Here is a 23,245-nt window from a genome sequence, read left to right on the forward strand (position 1 = left end):
AATTTCTTTGGAAAAGTAGCTCATCTTTTTTTGGGGGGGTTGTTTTCTTGTTGAGTTATAGCAGTTTTTTATACTCTGGCTCTAAGTCCTTTATTGGACACGTGAATTGCAAATATTTTCTCCAGCTCTATAGCTTGTCTTGTCATTCTTCTTAACCAGGGTTGTTCGTTGTTTGCAAAGCCAAACTTTGTAATTTTGATAAGACCAGTTTATCAATTTTTTCTTTTTTTTTCCTTAATAAATTTATTTATTTTATTTATTTATTTTTGGCTGCGTTGGGTCTTCGTTGCTGCGTGCAGACTTTTCTCTAGTTGCATTGAGCAGGGGCTACTCTTCGTTGCAGTGCACGGGCTTCTCATGGCGGTGGCTTCTCTTGTTGCGGAGCATGGGCTCTAGGCGCGTGGGCTTCAGTAGTTGTGGCTCACGGGCTTAGTTGCTCCGCGGCATGTGGGATCTTCCCGGCCCAGGGCTCGAACCCGTGTCCCCTGCATCGGCAGGCAGATTCTTAACCACTGTGCCAGCAGGGAAGCCCAATTTTTTCTTTTTATGGATTGTGCTTTTGGTGTTATATCTAAAAACTTATCACCAAATCCGAGATGATGCAAATTTCTATATTTTCTTCTAGAAACTTGATATTTCTACATTTTACATTGAGATGTATGGTCCACTTTGAGTTAATTTTTGCATAAGGTGTGAAGTCTGTGACATAGTTCTTTTTTTTTTTTTCCCTTTCTTTTGCATATGTATGCTGAATTGTTTCAGTACCATTTATTGGAAAGACTATACTTTCTCCATTGAACTGTCTCTGCACATTGTTAAAAATCAGTTGATTATTTCTGGCCTCTTCTGTTCCATTGATCTATGTGTCTATCCTTTTGCCAATTCCACACAGTCTTGATTACTGTAGCTTTATGGTAAATCTTAAAATTGATATATATAAGTGTATATATACTATATAAATATAATGTATATATTGTATCCTGTTTAGTTATAACATCTGAGTCTACTTATGATGATTGTTTTGTCTATACAGGCTGTCAGCCTATTGTATTAAATGCATTATCTCAAAATTTTCAAATTCGACTAAGAGTTCAAAGAGGATTTTTTAAATGTATTTATATTTTATGATCGTCTAAGATTATTCTCAATCTTGTCATATAATGTTAGTCCCCATGTTTGTTTCTAGGTGAGTTTGCACTAATGAGTAACCTAAAGTAACAGCATATAATATTAAATGAGTGGAAAATCATGTCAGACTCCTATTAATTTGCAACTCTTAAAGTGATAATAAGTGTCCTGCATATATGGCTGTACTCATATTGATTAGTTTTACCAGTTATGTGGGCAAAACTAGCTTTTACAGTGATAAAATTAATTGGAAAGATGTTTTCACAGAAAAGTACTTTGGCTTAAGTTATTTAATAACTTGACACTGTGATTAAAAGTGATGAAAATAACACAGTGCCAACTAATGAGTAGCAGCTGACCTAATACGTAAATTTACTTGCATCAAGTGAAGGATAAATGATGTCATGCTAATTATACAAAAGCAGTGCTTCTAGCAGTTTTAATAGAGGAGTAGGAGAATTAAATAATCTGCACCGTAACAGTTTCATATTGCAAGTGGTTATATTGCTTCGATATGGTTTTCGTCAGCCCAGTTTTAACAGGTTATTGGCAGAAGTGTGGTAGTACAAACTTAAAAAAAGAATTTTGTACTAACTAGTATTTTTTCCAGAATTGTATTTTGGGGTACACTATTGAATAACGAAAAATCCAATATTGGATTTGGAGTTAAAAACAAATTCATTGTTTAAAATGAAGAGCAGTAACAACAACAACAGCCCAAATTTTAGTCAATCTCAAAATTAAATTAAGTCTCATTGCTTTCTCCCCCTTATTTGGAATTGGCACCTGAGTCCTTTGAACAGAGGCAGCCCTCTGATGTACTTAAGGAGGCAAGTTGGTGATCTATAATGGCACCAGGGCATTTGGCAAAGGAAACAAGTAGGACTTGAAATCCATCTAGAGGAAGAAGCGTCTTATCTAATTTACACAGAGGTGTCGAATGGGGTAATGGCAGCCCTGCTTGAAGAATCCTTTTGTTTGCTAGGTCTGTTGTATCAGTCAGGATACATATAGTTGCAAGTCACAGAACATGTGACAAATAATGGCTTAAGCAATTAACACATTTATCTGGAGATAGATGGTTCCAGGGTTGGGAAGCAGCTCAATGATGTCATTAAAGATACATCAATATATATATCTTTTTACTTTGACATCCTTGAGTGTTGAATGTTCCTCCTCAGACAGTCATCTCATGGTAACAAAATTGTTGCTGCAGCTGCAAGATCACATTTTCATACAATTGCTTTGAACTCTCATCTCTGTTTTTAACAGGAGTAAAAATCATTCCCAGGAGTAAATTACTCCTCCCACCCCAGCCTAATTTCCCTCATGTGTCATTGGCCAGAACTGGGTCACATAGCCACACTGGCCTCAAAGAGAGCTGGGAATGGCAGCCTAAAAAAAGGAAGAAGAGAATTGGCAAACAACAGTGTCTACCACACGCATAAAAGAAACGTATCTTTCTTACCATCTGTCTCAAAGGCCACCTCCAAGTTTGGTGAGCAAAAAAGCAGCTCAACCACCCTCTTCTTTGACTCTGGAATTTCTTTCTTAAATAACTTTGCAATCTCTATATTATCACACTCATTCAGACTAATTGGAAAGAAGATAAATTGAATTAATTTGATATAAAAATATAGAATAATTTTAGTAACTTGTGTGTCTATCACTTTAAAGAGCACCTTTTCAGTGAGGACTGGGCTAACCAGAGAAGGCCAAGAACTAATCCTCCAGAAGAAGCGTTAAGCAATGAACACTCATCACCTGGGATAAATGTATTCTTTGTACCCAAATGGCTCTACCAAGCTTCTTAAACATTTTTTTCTGTACTCCCCCCGCAACCCAGTTTAAGATGTGCATCTTTTATGTGTATGTAGAGGAGGGGCTAATCAAGGGAGCAACTAAAGGAAACTTCGCACATCCCCACAACTCCAAAATCAGTGCCAGATGCATCTGTGTTTATCATCATGCCAGTTACCCAGAGGGCTGAGGACTGTCATCCTTTCACCAGATACTGAAGTGTCCTCCAGGCAGAGGAAATAAATAGTAGAACAACTCCTTTTGGTTCCCCTAATTGACTGCTTATTCATCCTTCCCTCTCCCATGCCACTTCTCAGTAGCTATTTGTACCTGACTCTGCCCCAGTGGAGACAGCTCTCTCTGTTCCCCAAGCAAGACCGCTTGCCTATCTTCACTTTAGAGTAGGACTGACAGAGATGATAGGAAGTAAGAGAGCTGAGTGGCGCTGTGTGGAAGGTGGACACAGACATCAGGGGCCCCCTGTAAAGAAGGCATCTCATTCACCATGAGTCACACCAGAGCACTCAAAGGGTCCTGTCTTTAATGTGACCTTAGAACCAAAACTTACTCTTACTTTGCCCCAGTGCCTTTCTCTATGATGAGTAATGAGAACTCAGCCAGACTCTGAAGCACAAGAATGACTTTACTATACAGTATGGGAACATCAAGCCAAGACTATTTACAAAATGCCAATTTTACCTATGCAGCGTAGAGACTGAATCCACTTTGCTCCTTAACTCCACTGCCAGGCCACTCAGGTCCTACCTCTCAGGGTTTAGTGACTGGGAAAGAACAAAGAAAGGCACCTCTTAATTCTGAGTAAGGCAAAGGTCTTGATGACTGGGCTCTACAGCCTTTGTGTTCAGATTTAAAATAGCATGGTTATCACCCTTGACAGTCTGAATTCCTCAATTCTCCCTCATTCTTAAGCCAAAGTGATTTCTGTAGCCAGCAGCCTGGAGTAGGACACTGGAATTTGGAATCAAGGGTCTGATCTACTCACTTACTAGCTGTAACCTTGAGGAAGTCACTTAAACTCCCTGAGCCTTGCTTTCTTTCCTCAGATGAAAAATCCATAACAGAGCCTGCAAAAACTTAGTTCACAACATCATGTATTACAAGAATCAAATAGAATAACATGTGTGAAAGCACTGTGAGCTCTAAATGGCTCCACGCATATAAACAATTATTGGATCAAGTTCTTCATAAAAGCTGATTATTAATTCTGCTCTGCTGTTCCCTTGTAGAACCCTAGGGTTCTGTACTCATTTTTCTCTCTCTCTTTTCCCAGTCATCATCTAGCATTCTGCTTGATTCATCCTTCCCACCATCTCCCTTCCCCTACTCGGGGAACACACACACACAAAACCTATAATTCTTTCACCCATTATTCTAATTCCTGTCAATCAATTTCTTATTCATTGCATATTTACATTTCCAAAATAACTGCATTTACATATAATTTGCTCTTGCCTACACAAAAAGTGGGTACAGCTAGATTTAAGGTGATGTGTCATGTAGGTTTCAATTCAGGAAACAGAAACAACTCTAGGTATTTCAAGCAGAAAGGGATTAAAAACAAGGGACTATGTGCTTAGGAAATTCTTTGGGAGTACTAAAGAAACTGAAGTTAGGTGCCACCACATGACTAGATTTCAAGGGCACACCGTGACAGGTGTAGTCCACAGGAAGCTGCCAAACTGCCTCTCAACACCCATGACTTCGGTGACTAGAATTTAGGGACTACAGGATGTGGGTTCTGGCTTCAAACACACATCAACAGTGTTGCTTAGCAGCAAGAGCAGTAGTAAGATGGCTTTCTTATCACTTTTGCCTTCCAAATCTCACACAGGACATCCCCTGGTAGAATGTAATTAGTATCCGGAAGTCTGACTGCCAGAGAGTCTGAGAAATGTTGTTTCTAACTTTTCAGGCCCTAAAGTTCAGGAACATACATAGAGGGCTTTGAAGATGGATGTCTACTTCCAGCTGACAATAACCTGTTCCAGGGTGTGACTTTATTCCTTCCAGAATGGACAACACAACCGTGGTCTAAAAGAGAGCTTGAGAGAAGAGGGGAAGAACAGGCCCACAGATCTTATAGTTACAGATCTTATAGTTACAGGCCTTACAAGTACCTGGTAGGATTTATTTGGTGCAGTCCTTTTCTTAGTTTTTAAGACATCCAACTCAGAATAGAAGTAAAAAATTATGCACAGAGTGGAGCCAGTCATAAGCAAAAATCATTCCACATTTATGAAACCAGTAGTTTTTGAGCCGTTGCTATGTGCCAGACTGTGACAGTCACTGGGGTATAACAGTGAACAAGATAGAAGCTGTTCCTGCTCTCATTGAAGTTTGGGGTGAGTTCGGTACTGGAAGTGCCAGGTTGACTACCCAGGTTCAAAGCCTGCCTCCCCCACTTATTAGCTGTGTGAACTTAAACAAGTTACTCGTGTCTCAGTTTCCTCAGCTGTAATGTATAATCAAAGAACCTATTATACTTAAGTGAGATTCAGTGAAAATTAAATGGGGTAATGAAGGCAGAGTGCTAAGCACACTGCCTGGTACATGCTAGGGTCTGAATAAATGTTGGTGAAGAGTGTGAGCGAATCAAAAGGCAATCACCATGCTGGACACCGTGATAATGCTGTGATACAGAAAAAACCAGCACCTATGAGGAGAGGCATTAACTCAGACCTATGGGGCTCACAGAAGGCTCAGGAAATAAATTAAGTCGATTTAGGTTTGCATTTGCTGGCTAAGAGAGAGCATGCCACATTTGATGCCTAAAAGAAGTTCATTGTGGCTGGACTAAAGGGAATAGGGTGAAGAGAGGGGGCAGTTAGGAGCCAGATCATGAGGGGACTTGTTAGACTTTTAAGAGTTTGGATAGTATTCTGAGGACCGCGGGAAGCCATTGAAGGATTCAAAGCCAGAGAGTGATACGATTTGGTTTATATTTTAGGGAACTATGCCTTTGGCTGGAATATGAAAAATGGCTTAGGGAAGGGAAAGATTACTGGCAGGAAATCCAGCCAGAATTCTTTGGTAATTAAAGAGAGAGAGAAAGGTGGCCTGAAGCTGAAAAGTAGCAGAAAGATACAGAAAAATGGAACAATTCTGGAGATATTTAGGAAGTAATTGGCTGGAAAGTAAGGTATGCGTTTTTTTTCCCCACTATCCCACCTCTTCCCTTTGTCTCGCTTTAGTCACTTCTTTTTTTATATAAATTTATTTATTTACTTATTTATTTATTTTTTGGCTGCGTTGGGTCTTCGTTGCTGCGCGGGCTTTCTCTAGTTGCGGTGAGCAGGGACTACTCTCCGTTGCAGTGCATGGGCTTCTCATTGCGGTGGCTTCTCTTGTTGCGGAGCACGGGCTCTAGGTGCGCAGGCTTCAGTAGTTGTGGCACGTGGGCCCAGTAGTTGTGGCTCGCGGGCTCTAGAGCTTAGACTCAGTAGTGGCGCACGGGCTTAGTTGCTCCGCGGCATGTGGGATCTTCCCGGACCAGGGCTCAAACCCATGTCCCCTGCATTGGCAGGCAGATTCTTAACCACTGTGCCACCACGGAAGTCCCCTATTCACTTCTTTATTCATTTAAATTGGGAAACAAAAATCCTTTAACAAACTTATTTTCTTAGGTAACAGATCAGTGCTGTAATAGTGGTCTCCAGATGCAGATACCCCATGCTAGTTATTTAACATAGTGGAGACATTAGTATTGCAAATTTAGGGCCACATGGAAAAAAAAAAGATGGAGTGGGGACTGTATTTGCATTTGGTTTTTGCTTTGGTGATCCTTACATTCTGCAGCGTAGTTTAGTGATCACCATCCATTCTCTTGTTAGGATAGTCTTTTTTTTTTAAAATGAGGTATAATTGGGAATTCCTTGGCGGTCCAGTGGTTAGGGCTCCACATTTTCACTGCCGAGGGCCCAGGTTCAATCCCTGATCAGGGAACTAAGATCCCACAAGCCATATAGCGCGACCCAAATAATAATAATAATAATAATAATAATAATAATAATAATAATAATGTGTAATTGACATATAACATTATATTAGGGAATTCCCTGGCGGTCCAGTGGTTAGGACTCCTCACTTGCACTGCAGGGGGCATGGGTTCGATCCCTGGTTGGGAAACTAAGATCTCACAAAAAAAAAAAAACAAACAAACAAAACCCCCCAAAAAACATTATATTAGTTTCAGCTGTACAACATAATGATTTGATTATATGTATGTATTGCAAAATGATCACAATAAGGCATCTGTCCCCATACATAATTACAAAAAATTTTTTTCTTATGATGAGACCTATTAGGATCTACTCTCTCAGCAACTTTCAAATATGCAGTACAGTATTGTTAACTACAGTTACCATGCTATTCATTATATCCCAGGATAATCTTTTGATCTGAGCTACTTCTCTAGAGCCATTGTAGAGGTAATAAAAGGTATCATGTCACACCATCTTTATCATTCCTCCTCTAGTTCCCAGGCCTGTTTTTCATGGGGGAGTTTAATTTTGGGGTGTTCGGGGTATTAGAAGTGGAACTCCAACTGCTTTCTACATCTTCTATGTTTGGGAAATGATGGGATTGAATTTCTAGGTTATATCTGACTTAACCAAATTGTGAGGTATTCATGTAATGGAAAAAATATTTTGTATTTTACGTCCCCTATCCTTTATTTAATGCTCCCTTGAGCCGAATGTGTTTTCCATTTGGGTGACTTAAAGGAGGGAGGCAAAGATATTCTCAGATGCCATTTCAAGGAATTATTTTACTTCTTAATCAATTATACTTCTTGCTAAGTCTGTTAGAACTGATTTTTGTGTCTCTTGGGAAAAGAGATCTTTGGTCTCAAGATGAAAGTAATGATTTGTACATGCCCCTCACCCTATTATCTGAAAGAGGTCATGATAAATAAATCAGCAAATATCTGAGTTAGTTGAAGAAATTTGTTATTTTTAATGGTATACAATGCTTATTGGTTATAAAGACCCATGTACTTTTTTTCTTTCACTGTGGTGCCAGCAAAATTGGCACGTGTATAATTGATAATCAGGTTTTAAAATTTGGAAACATCTTTCATTTTTGAAATATGATTAGAATAATTAGAGAAATTATAAGTTTGAGTGAGACTTGGGAGATTTAGAGCTAGAGGAAGAAGGATCTTAATCTTGGGTACTTTTTTTTTTTTTTTAATCTTGGGGACATTTTTCATCCCACAGATGTAAAAATATCTCCTTGTGAGGAAAACGGGAGAATAATGCCAATCACTTTAGCTGTATCCCTGAAGATGTTTATCCTGAAGAGAAGGGGAGAAAACAAAGGAGAAAGAACTACACAAATGTAGAGAACTGAAGAGAATCCCAAGGAGTCATGGTTTCTCAGAATAATATTTTTTTCTCAGAATCATTTTTACCAGGAAACATGAAATAAATATTCAATACCTGACTTGATCCCAGGAACTAGGGAGCCACATTTGTGTGTGTGACTTTGTGCACTTCCTATGAAGGATGATCTCTAATATTACTTTGGAACCCAGCTTCATAAACATGGAATAGTTTTACCCTGATTTGTGATGTAAATAGACGATTAATCTGGACTAGGTAAATAGAGAGATAAGTGAGCATACATACCCACACTGCTAGACTTTACATATGCACATTTCAAATCAGACCCAATAGACACTTAAGCCTGCCCATCAGAACAGATATTTATTGCAGGGAAGGTTCTGGGTTGGACTGTCTGCCTTGAGCCATTTGGAAACTGAACTGGCTGGAGCCGATTGCAAGGTTTAGGTTGTGGGAGAATGACTCAGGTTCCTTTTCCAATTAACCAGTTGTTGGAAACTTGAAATATTGGACCAAATTATATTACCTAAGTTAAAATAAGCACCCCTGAGAATAGATCACGATATACATTAAGGTACATGTATTATGCAAGGGTTGACATTCCTACTTCTATACCTTATGGACCAGCGTTGGAATCTTCACTGAGAATAAATTTGTTGTTAGTATGTTTTTTGGTATTTGTTTTCATTGGTTGATATATATATACACTATTAGCGCATTCCCAAAGCCATTACCCTCTAAGATTGGAACTGCCAGAAACATCCTTGACAAACTCATCAATCGAAACACTGAACACTTAAAAACAGTAGGTATTTTGTACGGAACAACTGTGGAGTTTTACCTAAAGCTGAGGATATGCTTTAAAAAAAAAAAACAAAAAAACTCATGGTCTTATTTGATCCATATAGGTATAGTAGTCCCCACTTATCAAAGGGGGAATCGTTCCAAGACCCCCAGTGGATGCCTGAAACTGGGGATAGTACCAAATCCTATATATACTATGTTTTTCCCTGTACGTAAAAACCTATGATAAAGTTTAGTTTATAAATTAAGCACAGTAAGAGATTAACAACAATAATAATAACATAGAACAACTACAACAATATACTGTAATAAAAGTTATGTGACTGTGGTCTGTCTCTCAAAAATTTCTTCTTGTACTCTATCACCCTTCTTGTGATGATGTGAGATAATAAAACACCTACATGATGAGATGAAGTGAGTGAGATGAATGACATAGCATTAGGCTACTATTGACATTCTGAGGATTTGTCAGAAGAAGGATCATCTGCTTTGGGTGATCCTGGATCATCCAGCCATGACAATGTCTATGGTTAGATGTCAGGAACAGATTATGTTGGTGGTTGGGGGTCCCAGGCAGGATGGAGGCAGACGGTGTGAGATTTCATCATGCTAATCACAACAGCATGTAATTTAAAACTTATGAATTGTTTATCTCCAGAATTTTCCATTTAATATTTTCAGACCGAGGTTGACCACGCATAACTGAAACCTCAGAAAATGAAACCGAGGATAAGGGTGGACTACTGTATTTCCAGTCTTAGCAATAAATGACTTGCCCAAAGACAAACAATTAGCAAGTGACAGAACCAAGATTTGCTTTCAATGTTTTTCTATTCCAGTTCCTGAGCCCTCTTTGGGGATACACAAATTAGAGATAAGCACAAAGAAAATTACAAGAGACAATTAGAATCACAACCAATTAATCTAATCTATAGAATTTAAACTGTTACTTAAGACATAACCTACAAGACTGAAACATATTTATTGCATTGTGCTACAAATTCACATTTCATTGTTACTCTCTCAGCACTGGGCTGGTAAAAAAAGATTTTTGTACTTGATTCATTGGTAAATATTTATTGACCACTGTTCTGTGTGGGAATGTTGAATTGGACTTTTTTCTTTCTTTCTTTTTATTAAAATTAACTTGTAGAGTTGAGTGAGTGTCCAGTCATTCCAGCAAGTTACATTGAATTTTGTTGCCTACTTTTCCATTTTTCCTGGGTAAAGGAGGGAAAACCTGAACACTTGGTATGGCAATTCTCAGTCTGTTCTTCAAACCTCTGCTACAAAGTTCCATTCTCTCATTTATAAAATAGGTATCACTTATTGACCATCTATTATATGCTAGGTGTTCTACATTACTGGTAATCTTCACCCTCTGTGGTTTAGTGGGTATAGTTATCCTCATTTTTATGAATGCAGTTAGTCCAGGCATACCTCGGAGAGATTGCAGGTTTGGTTCCAGACTACCACGGTAAAGTGAATATTGTAACAAAGTGAGTCACATGAATTTTTTGGTTTCCTAGAGCCTATAACATTTCTGTTTACACTATACTGTGGTCAATTAAGTTTGAAATAGCATTATGTCTAAAAAAAACAATGTACATACCTTAATTAAAAAATACTTTTTTGCTAAAAAATGATAACCATCATCTGTGCCTTCAGTGAGTCGTAATCATTTGCCTGGTGGAGGGTCTTGCCTGGATGTTGATGGCTGCTGACTGATCAGGGTGGTGGATGCTGAAGCCTGGGGTAGCTGTGACAATTTCTTAAAATAAGACAGCGATGGAGCTTGCCCCGTCAGTTGACCCTTCCTTTCACTTGAACACTTAGAGGCCATTCTAGGGTTATTAATTGGCCTAATTTCAATATCACTGTGTCTCAGGAAATAAGGAGGCCCAAGGAGAGGGAGAGAGATGGGGTAACTGCTGGTCAGTAGAGCAGTCAGAACACATTTATCAATTAAGTTTGCCGTCTTATATGGTGTGGTTCATGGTGCTCCAAAACAATTACCGTAGTAACATCAAAGACAACTGATTGCAGATCACCATAACAAATATAATAACAATGAAAAAAGTTTGAAATACTGTGACACAGAGACCCAAAATGAGCAAATGATATTGGAAAAAAATGGTATAGATATACTTGCTTGACTCAAGGTTGTCACAAACCTTCAATTTGAAAACACGCCATGTCTGTGAAGCTCAATAAAACAAGGTATGCCTGTATAGCATAGCAGTGAAACAAGATGAAATAGTAGGCTTGGATCAACAGCAGGGCCTTCAACCAAAACTACCAGGGTTTGAATTTGGCTCCATACTTACTAGGACCAGTTACTTCATTTCTCTGTTCTCCCTTATGCTCATCTCTAAAATGGGATAAAATTATTTGAACTCATAGAATTATGGTGAGTGTTAAATGAATTAACATCTGTAAATGGCTTATAATGCCTGGGCTTCTACTGATATTCAGTGAATGTTAGCTACTGTTGCTAATTTGGTGTGCCCCGGGGCTGAATCTGAGGGCCTCTTTTCTTATATATATATATGTTACTCCTTAGGTGACCTCATTTAATCCTTTGGTTTTAAATATAAAACTATACTGATGACTCCAAAATTTATACTTCTTGCCAAAATGGTACTTTTCAAGTGTAAGTCAGCTCATGTAACTTCTCTATTCAGAACCCTCCAGTGACTTCCTATCTCTCCCAGTGAAAAAGCCAAAGCCCCTAACAGGGCCTATGAGGCCCTATGTGATCTGTCCTACTTTTCCACTTGCTTTCTTTTCTGCAGCCATACGGGTGTGCTTGTCGAAGACTCTCAAACACTCTTGTTCCTCAGGCTCTTTGCACTCGTTGTTCTGCCAGGTATGTTCTTCCCCAGATATTCAAATGACACATTCCTTCACTTCTTTCAGGTCCCTGCTCAGATCCCGTTCCATCAGAGAGGCCATCCCTGACCACCTTGAATAAAGGAGAATTCCCCTTTCCTTTTCTTCTCATCCAGCTTTATTTTTCATTATGGTATCTGTTACCATTATGTTGATTTTATTTTATTTTTTAATGGTCTGTTTTGCCCCCTAGAATGTGAGCTGTATTAAAGCAGGGACTTTGTTTTGTTCACAGCCTCTAAATCAAGTATCTGGCACGTGGCAGACACTCAATAAATATTTATTGCCCAGCTAATCAGTGTCAGAGTTTCCTACCCAAGTCGGGCTCCCCTCAACATCTCCTGCTCTTCTGCCCCACTAATCTGCATCCCCTGTGAGGGAAGATACATCAAATTACAAATATACATCAATTCTTAGGACTTATCTTTAAACTGGAAATTTTATGCATATTAGGATCAATTTGCTGTTCAGCATAATTTAACAAATATTTACTGTACACCAACTACATGCTCTTAAAGAAGAAACAATGACCAACCCACTAAAATAGGTAGAAATTTATCCAAGAATCTTGAAGCCCAAAAAAGGTAAATATTTGTGCTTGTGGATCTCTAAGTCCAGAATTATTATGTGCACCTAAAACTAGTACAATGCATATGTCAATTATATCTCAGTTTTTTGAAAGGCTATTTTTTTTTTTAAATTATTTATTTATTTATTTATTTATTTTTGGCTGCTTTGGGTCTTCGTTTCTGTGCGAGGGCTTTCTCTAGTTGCGGCGAGCGGGGGCCACTCCTCATCGCGGTGCGCGGGCCTCTCACTATCGCGGCCTCTCTTGTTGCGGAGCACAGGCTCTAGAGCACAGGCTCAGTAGTTGTGACTCACGGGCCTAGTTGCTCCGCGGCATGTGGGATCTTCCCAGACCAGGGCTCGAACCCGTGTCCCCTGCATTGGCAGGCAGATTCTCAACCACTGCGCCACCAGGGAAGCCCCTGAAAGGCTGTTTTAAAAAAATCTCAAATTATTAGGTTTATTTATTGTATCAGAATAGAATATTGGTCATCCCTGAAACTTCCTTTCTCCATCTTTCTCACTCTCAGTCCACTCATGTACTTAAACCAAATTTCTAGACATTTTCCTAGATTTCTCTTTCCCTCATCCTTCACATCCAATCCATTTGCAAAGACTGTAAACTTTATCTACAAAACTTATCCTGAGACCATCTGCTTCTCATCAGCTTCAGCTCTATAAAACCTAGTCCAAGGACAACTGCACCTGCTTGGACTACCAGGAGGATTTCCTAAATGCTTTCCTTGCCTTCCCATTTTCCACCTAGCAGCCAGAGTGATCTTATAAAAATGTAAATTACGTATCACTTCTCTGCCTAAAAGCTTCAGTGGTTTCCTTTCGTTATTCCTCTCTAAGTTATTCCTCTTAGAAAAACATCCAAACCCTACCCTAGCCTACAAGCCCTACTTGATTTGGTCCTAATCACCAGTCCAGTCGTCTCTCTTAGCATTTTTCCCATTATTCATGCAGTCTGGTCACCCTGGCCTTCTTTCATTTCTAGGAGCACAATGAGCCCTTCCCTGTCCCAGAATACTTGTACTAGCAACTCCTTGTCATTTGGGTCTCAGTTTAAATTTCACCACCCCAGAGAGGCCTTCCCTAACTTTTTCATTTCAAGTGGTCCCCTCTTCTCCATTCACCCATTGTTCTGTCAGAGAGTGCACTGCATTCACTTATTGTGCATTGCACAATTGCCATCTAATATTTCCTTCTATGTTTGTTTATTGTCTATCTCCTTCCAGTAGAATGTAAACTTGATGAAGACAGGGACTTTGCTTTATCAGCAGTGTTTATAACAGAGCCTAACACATAGTGGGCACTCAAGGAACACTTGTTGAATGGGTAAATCTTTGTCTCAATTTTGATAGCTTATGTAAGATCACAGTAATTTTCTAGCACAGCTTTAGTAACTCTGTCACATCCATGTTCTCATTGCATCAACCCACAAAAGGAGCAGTATGCCAGGGGAGGGATTCAGCTTCCCCCTACTTCTTGGCAACCACTAGGTCAACCTCTGGACTCAGTTCAGTAGTTCAAAACCATGAGATAAAGGGGGAAAGACGGGCAGAAATGAATACTCCTGAAGTGACCAGTTGTCATTTCCCCACTTAAAATTTTGAGGAGAGAAAGAAAACAGTTCTTAAAATTGAACACTTTTGGAGTTGGAAATGTTCGAGAAAGTAGGTGTGGACAGAAAAATGTTAGATTGAGGGAGGAAAACTAATTCAGAAGGAGGTAAGAGAAAGAGCTCACACCATGCTGATGGTTGCCTGTCAGTGTTCAGGGTTCTGGGCTTGGGTACCACATCTTGACTTATAGATAAACACTAAGGAAGAGAGCGTGATGGGGTGGGGTGGGGTGTGGGTGAGAGAAAGGGAGGAGAGGGAGACCAGGGCGAGAGGCGTGAAAGAAGCTAGAAGGAAAAGAGGACGGAGCTTAGCAATACAAAAGCAGCCTCGGATCTTGCCGGAGCTGCAAGCGTTAAGGGGAGGCGGGGAGTGACGCGGTTTGCGTCTGGAGCGGCTCCTTGGAGTCCCCAGCATCCACCGCCGGAGCCTCGCCTTCCTTTCTCCCTCTGCAGACGTATCGAGACACAAAAAGAGAGGCGACCCCTGGACCAGCGCGAGGGACCCACCCGCACCATGACCGAGACCACCAAGACCCACGTTATCTTGCTCGCCTGCGGCAGCTTCAATCCCATCACCAAAGGGCACATTCAGATGTTCGGTGAGTCCTCCCGCCCACCCCCGGAGACTGCTTCCGCCTCTTTCCTTTCCCCGGCACCTGTGTTTTCCAGGGCGTCTGACGGTAAGGCGAGTACCCGTCTGGAGAGGTGTGCTGGCTGATCCAGCTGGTGGGAGGTCAGCCCCTCTATTCTGGGCTCCCGGGAGGGGACGCAGACTGTGCTTCCGCGGCGTCACTCGCTCGGGCCAGACCCTACTCGCTGGGGGCCAAGGGGTGGGGGAGGGGAGGGGCCGGAGGGGAGTGTTGGTTCGGGTTGGTGGGAGGTCGAGGTTTGAGAACTGGGGTGCGGTGGTGCGGTGGTTTGGCTACTTGGCCGGTGAGGATCGGGATGGGGGCAGAGGTTGGGGCGCGGAGAAGGGAGAAGGGGGTTAGAGATAACGTGCTGTTTGTTTAGGTTGGGCCGAAAGCTCGAAGGAGTTAATGATGTATGTGCTTCAGAGACACAAACACACACAACACACCAGGAACAGGGCTGGGCTTCAAGGAGATTCGTTTATGGTTTGGCTGCTGGTTCGGGGCGGCCCGGGGCAAATGTTTGAGGGTTGTGGACAGTGGATTGCCCGCGCGAGGTGGATGGCTTGGTGAATGTGGAGGTGGGGAGCAGGGGGCGGGGGCCTGGGCTTGGCTGCCGGGACCCGCCGCCTAGGAAGGGGAGGGGGCGGGGCGGTTGCTGCGGGCTGCCCTTTGCGAGCCGGTGTTGAAGGATCGGGCCCAAGTTGGCTGAGGCTCTGCCCAGGTTGGCGATGGCTCCCACGAGGTTTGAGGCGTGGAGTGTATGTACGACTGTGTGTGTGTGTGTGTGTGTATGTTTGGGGGCTGGGAGGGGCGAGGGCGCATCATCGCGCGTGTTTTTCAAGGAGGCTTTGTGGCGAAGAGAGAGACGGAGTGAGCGGGGGCTCCTGGCTGCTGGCTGGGATTCAGACGTGGCAAGGGAAAGGTGATCGTTGCCTGCCGGAGATCTCGGGCCACCGGTGGGTAAATGGCGGGGCTTCGCTGCTGCTCCAGGAGGACCCAAAGGCGCGGGGGCTTGCGCGTTTAGACCCTGAGGGAGGGACGCGGAGGTCACTTTAGAAGCAGGAATTGAGAAGTTATAAGTCGGGATGCTTTTCTTCTGGCAATGAGAGAAACGAGAAGAGGAAAGCGAGCGGACTAGGGATGGATGAGTGAATGGTGGGAGGCCTTGAGCCGGCCGGCCAGCGAGGCGCTATCCAGAGACAGCGGTGCTGAAACGCAGGGCGAGCCGGAGCCGGCCGCGGGCACACGTGTTTACCCGGAGCCTGAGGATTGCGTGGGCCCTCCTAGGGCTGTTCAGTGAAAGCCACATCATATCGGTAAAGACTGGGCGAGGTGGCTTAGAATAAAAATATTCCTCTCTTAAACCTAAAAGGTGAGTTGAACTGGGCACCCTTATTAAAAACCTCATGGAAAGAATATACTTTGAGCAGAGTGCAGGTCAGATAGGCACATTTATAGGATCCAAGGAGGGTGACTGAGGTAGCCATCCCTTCCTCACCATACTTTCGCTTTTAAAAGTGTTGTATCAGGAGCTGGTGCCAACTTACCTATTAAATAAAGACTTTTGTTCAAGCATCAAAGTAGACTAGAGCATCTCATCAGCCTTCTAAGGGAATATCAGTGCCCTGAAAACACTCTCCTTTCACTTTCTTTTGATTCTGGTGTCTTCACCCCTGTCCTTCTTTTCTTCTCTGTCTGTATTTCCTCTAGCCATTTTATGTGGCTGTACTTTATTCCTCTCAGTTGCCCAGACAGGGAGGTACTTTCCTCTGGAACTCCTTGGCTCTAGTAATCTTTAGTGGGCCAGCAGGTACCCCTCCTTTCTTCCTGGGACTAAGGATGTACTTAATTCCACTCGTTTTGGATTGCAAGAAGGGTAGATTTAGATCGAGAACCAGGGATTTTGTCTTGCAGCTAAAGAGAGTTTAGTAATAGTGATAAAGGCTTTTGTTAAGCTGACCTGCCAGTTCTCCATGAGTTTAGAGGAGAGAGTATATGGAAGTAGGTATGGATTACAGCAGGGAGGTTTAGACATAGAATAGGTGAAAGGAGACTTTGACAATAGTGACTTTTGCTTGTTATTGGAACTGAGGAAGAGGAGAGAACATCAACAAAGACTTTTGAGTGTCCATGAGTCATATGTAATCCAGAGCGCAACATGGAAAGAGGATACTGTATGCTCACTGTGGCTTTAAGGAGCTTATAACCTAATGAAGGATTTAGCACATATACATTGAAAAGGAAACAGGAACAAGAACACAAAATACATATTAAACAATTTTTTTTTTTGTAGAATCTCTTTTGGGAATCTTTGAGCTAGTGATAAGTTTTGTAATTTATTTTTGTAGAGCAGCTTCTGATTTACAAAGCATTTTCATCGTGTATGTCACTTATTCCTAATAAGAAGCTTACAAGAAAGGCATCATTATCTCCATTTTACAAATGAGAAACTGATGTTCAGAGGCTAAGTGGCTTTCTTAAGTGGCTTAAGTGACATGGAGCGTGGGTGGCAGAATTGAGACTGGAACCCCGCATTTCCGATTCCTCTTGAATAGGCCTTTGCACTGTACCAAAAGCAGAGAGAACTGCTTACTAATCTTCTGACTGAATGATTCCATGAACTCTATTTCCTTCAAACATATACTAACAGAGATTAGAATTAAATTGCCATCAACTAAATAAGATTCCTAAATATGCATTTCCTTAAGAGCTCTTTCCCATCTCTAAAGAAACCAGGCATCCATGAACTATTTTCTCCATTTAAATGGCTTTTACATTTTTTCCCCCAACAATACAGAAATAATTAATGCAATAAAATTATCAAACTTTTAAAAGATGCCTGCAATTTGTAATAGAAAAAAAGTATAAAGATGCAAACAGGACTTTGAAATTAGACACCTTTAATAGAGCTTCTATATTTTGAAATACAATTGCTTACCAAAGAAAAAAGAGACTATAAACAAAACAAAACAAAAAAGTGTCATTCAGAACTAAAAACTCAGTCTTCATCTCTGTAAAGTAGTACCTGTACAGTTCTCATTATTTGTAAAATATTTTAGAATGAGCTTGTCTTTTTTTTCTGAAAGGGGAGTTGATATTATTCCTATCTGTGGCTATGGGAACATATAAGAAAAAATTAATATTAAAAAAATTTTATTTATTTATTTACTTATTTATTTATTTTTGGCTGTGTTGGGTCTTAGTTGCGACCCATGGGCTCTTTGTTTTGGCGTGTGGGCTTCTCTCTAGTTGTGACACGCGGGCTCCAGAGCCCATGGGCTCTGTAGTTTGCGGCCCAGCCCGCGAGCTTAGTTGCCCCGCGGCATGTGGGATCTTAGTTCCCGACCAGGGATCAAACCCGCGTCCCCTGCATTGGAAGGCGGATTCTTTACCACTGGACCACCAGGGAACTCCCCCAAAAATTAATATTTGTGATAGAGGTATTTGACACTTATATACTTAACTGTGACTAAAATGTTTTCAGGACTTCCCTGGTGGCGCAGTGGTTAAGAATCTGCCTGCCAATGCAGGGGACACGGGTTTGATCCCTGGTCCGGGAAGATCCCACATGCCAAGGAGCAACTAAGCCCCTGCACCACAACTACTGGGCCTGCACTCTAGGGCCCATGTGCTGCAACTACTGAGCCCACATGCTGCAACTACTGAAATCCACACGCCTAGAGCCCGTGCTCTGCAATAAGAGAAGCCACCACAATGAGAAGCCCACACACAGCAACAAAGACCCAACGCAGCCAAAAAATAAATAAAATTTAAAAATAAAATGTTTTCAGGGATGAGTAAAAGTTTTTGGCAAAGCGGACCCATAAACCAACCGTGTTTTATTTCATGTCTGCCTTATTACATACAAAGATAACATGAGGCTAGAAGGATTTTTTTTTTACATGTAAGTTCGTAGTTATTAAGCATGTAGAGATTATATTTCAGTACAACTTTCTTTGTATTTGTATTGCCAATATTTATCAATAAATATACCACTGGTAGATCTGATAGTAAGTTTAAACAGGAAAGTAAGAAAGGTCTGATCAGATTAACTTCTCCATAAAAAATAAAGGAATTGAGGGACTTGATCATGGCAGAAATGTGTCCTGTTTTTTGATGATTGCAAAGTAACTGGATTTTCCAGTTTTTCTACTTCAAAATATTTTTGGTTTGAACAATTGGGTTTTTTTGAAAAACAATTGGGTTTTTTGAAAAGAGACATAATCTAATTCTGTTTCTCTTAAAATGTACTGAAGATGGCTTTCTACTTGTGAAATTGGAATTGCAGCTCCTATTGCTACAACTAGAAATCATAAGAAAAATGAATTTGAGTTTCTACCAATATGTAGAGAACAGTCTAAAACTGAGAAACTGTTTAGTATGCTTGAAATGCATATTTTAAAAAGCTCATTAAGCAGTGTGGTACTTATACTTTTGCACCACTATCTCATTTGATTCTACCCTGTAACCTAAACTGGGTGATGTTATCATCACCCTTTTACAAACAACAAAGCAGAGGTACAAGTAAGAATAAGTCATTTGGTACAATCATAAGCAAAAGTCAGAATAGAACTAGTTTCCTGATATCCAGGCTGTCTCTCATCAAAGATTTTTTTTTACTCCTTTAATTGCCACAGCATTTATGAAAGAAAGAGCCACTGAACTTAGTTATCAACAAAGGGTAGTAAGAACTTTATAAATTGTTTTCCTTTGCGACACAGGCCACCAACAAAATATATTCAATAAAGATACCTGTTCCCAACATCTTATGCTTATAACAAGGAAAAGCTATTTCTTTTCTTAGTACTCATATATTTTCCATTTAACTGTGCCGCTAGAATATTTCTTCCACCACTCCCCCCTCCTCCTCCTCCTCCTCCACTCTTCTGTTACCACAACTAGCTCCTACTCATCTTTCAGATTTTAGCTTCAACAGTACTTCCTCAGGGAACCTCCAATGACTCCTCAATTAAGTATGGTTACCCTTACTGACATTTGACATTTGATCCCACATCACCTTATACTTTCCATGCCATAACTCTAATCTCATTCTGTGTTTCATGACTATCTGCCATGCTAGACAATAAGATTTATTAAGACAGAAACCATGCCTGGTTTAATCATTGATTTACTTCCTAGTACCTAGCATGGAGTAAGCTCTCCATAATAGTATAATATAATAATAATTGCAAAAAAAGAGTCTTTGCTTCATAATAGTTGCTGAATAAATAAAAAATAAATGAATGTCATTCCAGGTGGAGGAATCAACCACGCATAAAGGGCTGGGGTGTTGAGACAGAGAGCCATGACATATTAGAACAAAAGAAAGCTCAGGATGACTCAAGGAGGAGGGGATTGAGAAATAAGACTGGGAAGTTAGATGGAAATCTGAGCAATTATGAAGGCTTGTAAGTCATATTAAAGAATTTAGATTTTATCCCAATGGCAGTGACAAAATATTGCATTTTTTTAAGTAAAGGGATGTCATAATCATATTGTTAAGATTACGATTTAATTGAATTTTGAACATAAACTGGTGAAGGGCAAGGATGGAGATGTAGTGAACAGATGGGCACCTATTTCAGCAATACAGAGTTCAAGTCAGAGAAGACTGTCACCTTGCTCAGGTTGGTGGCATTTGGGATAGAGAGTGAGTGTATTTGAAAATATTTAGGAGGTAAAAGAGATCCTTATTTGGTGATTTGATGGGTGGGTGATGGCAAAGTAGTCCAGGGTAACTGGCAGGTTTCCATCCAAAGTGGATGAGTAGAGAACATTGGAAGAGAAGCAGGTTTGGATTTGGTGGGGAAAATGAAGCTTCATACTTCTTACTCTAAAATTTTGGAAATAATGTATTCTAACCAAGTACTAATGCAAAAGAAGGAAATACCTAAATTCAAAGTCTCTTTGTAACCTGGGACATCTGAAACTTCTAATGAAAGCTCCTAGTAGGTTTTATTTGGATTATTCAAAATTCTTCATGCAAGAAATATATTGAAATTCATTAACATTATGGAAATAAAAAGATAAAGAATTTGCCAGCTTTTTTATAAACTATGAGATGGGAGATAATCAAGGTCCTAAAGTTGACTCTTTTATAATGTTGAGGATGTAAGATTGGAAACAGTTGATGCAGTTCAAAAGACCATTCCAGAACTTGCCCATCACTATGATGATGGCTGTAATAATATATTTAAGTGGACGCTTGGGAATTCTAATTCACTGATAAGTTGAATGTCCTCTAATGGAAACTCATGGATCACTCATGGTGGTTTCACTGGCGAGAGCTGTGTCTGCTCATGACGTGAGAATAATGGCTGAAAAAGAAAATTTAGATATTTTTGTCCACATGAACAGGTAGTTTGATTTACTTTCTCCTGCTGAATTGATTGACAGAGCCCCACGTGGACACAATTATGCTAATTATGATAGGCAACTCTCCCATCTAGAATGCATCCCAAACCAAGGAACAGGATATAACCGAGAAGGTTGATGTACTATGAATTTTGAAATGAAGAAATATTAATTTTCAGATTCTCTTCTCTTTTTGTTTTCCTTGATCTTATTCTACATATCCAACCCTTTATGCTTAGAACTATCAGAATTAAGAGGTTCATATGACTTTTAAGATAGTTCAGATTACTGCTCAGTAGGAACCTCCTTTAAAATGTTATGAGTCTCAAGAGAAACACTTCTACACAAATTTCCAGTTTTAGACCAAATCAAATGAACAGCCTAAAATGCAGAGGCAAACTAAACTAAAAACATAACCGGCAAACCCTCAGGTCTGGATCTCTCTCTGTTTCAGGGAGATCCTCAGACAAGAGAGGAAAATGTAAAACTAGACGGATAATCTATATTTTCTGTTATTTTTCTATTAATAGGTAATAGTTGGGAAAGTAGTCTATGCATGACTGGGAAAGAGAATGAAAACCCTGTTTTGAAAGTGTTTCTTTGAAAAGATTCGAATCTAAATTTTACAATATCATTGTCCTCTCAGCCACCAATACAGTGTTGTGTATGTAGTGGGTGCTTAATCAATATTTAATGATACTATGAAATACACACTTTCTAGCAGAGTTCTCGTTCATTTTTAAAGAGTTTTCAAATCATCCTGAATTGCTCAAGAAAGATCCTAAGGGCACAAAGGAATGCATTAAATATTTTCTAAACACCAGTTTAAAAAAAAAAAAACACTCAACACAAAATTTTGGTTAAACCAAGGCATTTAAAATAATTCTTAAGGATCTGATCTAACAAACTAAGAACTGGGATATAGGAATGCATTTTATAGAGAATTACACAACTTTATTTATGAATGTGTTCCATATCTCAATATATGTAAATGCAGCATCAGTTTAAAAAGAATAAAGTTTTCCATCGCCAGAGGTTTTCCAATCATAAGCATTCAAATGCATGGAACACATTTTTTTTTTTTTTTTAAATACAGTTTGGCAGATAGCCTCAGAAGTATTTTAGCCTAAAAAAGATGTTTGGTGGCTTACGTGGTGTGACTAAGGCCATCCTCCCGGCTTTGGCTCCCTCCTCCTTTTGTACAATATCTCTATGATCTATGAACTCTGCAGCAAAGGCAAATATTATAAACATTACCAGCATCATCACCTTCCCCATGATCATTTTAATAATGGAATTAACCTTATTTGAACTTCTTTAAAATCTACTACCATTAAACTGTCTTCCACTAAATCTATGGCATAATTCTCTTTAGTTCTGAGCAAGTGAGCCAACAAGGAAAATTCTTGTAATTTGGGGGATAAGGGAGTAAGAGGAGGAGGTAGAAAATGAGCAAGACTCAGAGGCTAACCCCAGGAAGCAGTAACAGCTAAATAGCACTTTCTCTGCTCTCTCTCCTGCATCATGTTGCCTCCACGAGGGTCACTATGCTGCTACATATTGACCTCACTTAATACTTACCAGACAGTAGGCGGGTGAGTGAAGTATAGCCCCTAGATAAGGCTAAATGCTTATAGTTTTTCTCTTGTTCCAGTTGCTTAGGTCGAAAACCTTGGACTAATGCTTGATCCTTCTCTCTTTGCACATCCCATCTATGGCAGCAAATGTTTTTGGATCTATCTTCAAAATAAAACTCGGACCAATCACTTTTTCCCATCTACAGCCCTGATGTAAGCCACTGTTACATTTCATTTACATCATTGCAATAGCCTCTTAACTGATCTCTCTGCTTCTACCCTTGGCCCAATACTAAATTCTCAACAACATAGCTGAGGGATCCTTTTAAAATGTAAGTCAGATGTACGTCAGATCATGTTGCTCCTTTGCTCAAAATCCTCCAATGGTTCCCTATTTCATTCAGGGTCAAAGTCATTTTAATGACATACAAAGGCCTCTATGATCTGCCACCTTTCCCCCTCCTCCCCCTACCTCATTGCACCTCTTTCCAACCTCATTCT

General features: G+C 40.2%; 1 protein-coding gene across 2 annotated transcripts in view; it reads left to right on the top strand.

Annotated features, from left to right (window-relative positions):
• NMNAT2 (nicotinamide nucleotide adenylyltransferase 2) overlaps positions 1-23,245 on the top strand; it is a 213,045-nt gene that overhangs the window by 36,713 nt on the left and 153,087 nt on the right. For both annotated transcript variants that reach the window (XM_061187559.1, XM_061187560.1), the window contains exon 3: positions 14,635-14,780. In XM_061187559.1, the coding sequence (XP_061043542.1) occupies positions 14,696-14,780 (85 nt within the window). In that variant the 5' untranslated portion in view covers positions 14,635-14,695. The remainder of the gene's footprint in view (positions 1-14,634; positions 14,781-23,245) is intronic.

The sequence above is a fragment of the Eubalaena glacialis genome, chromosome 3, assembly GCF_028564815.1.
Source record: "Eubalaena glacialis isolate mEubGla1 chromosome 3, mEubGla1.1.hap2.+ XY, whole genome shotgun sequence".
In the NCBI taxonomy this organism is placed as follows: domain Eukaryota; kingdom Metazoa; phylum Chordata; class Mammalia; order Artiodactyla; family Balaenidae; genus Eubalaena; species Eubalaena glacialis.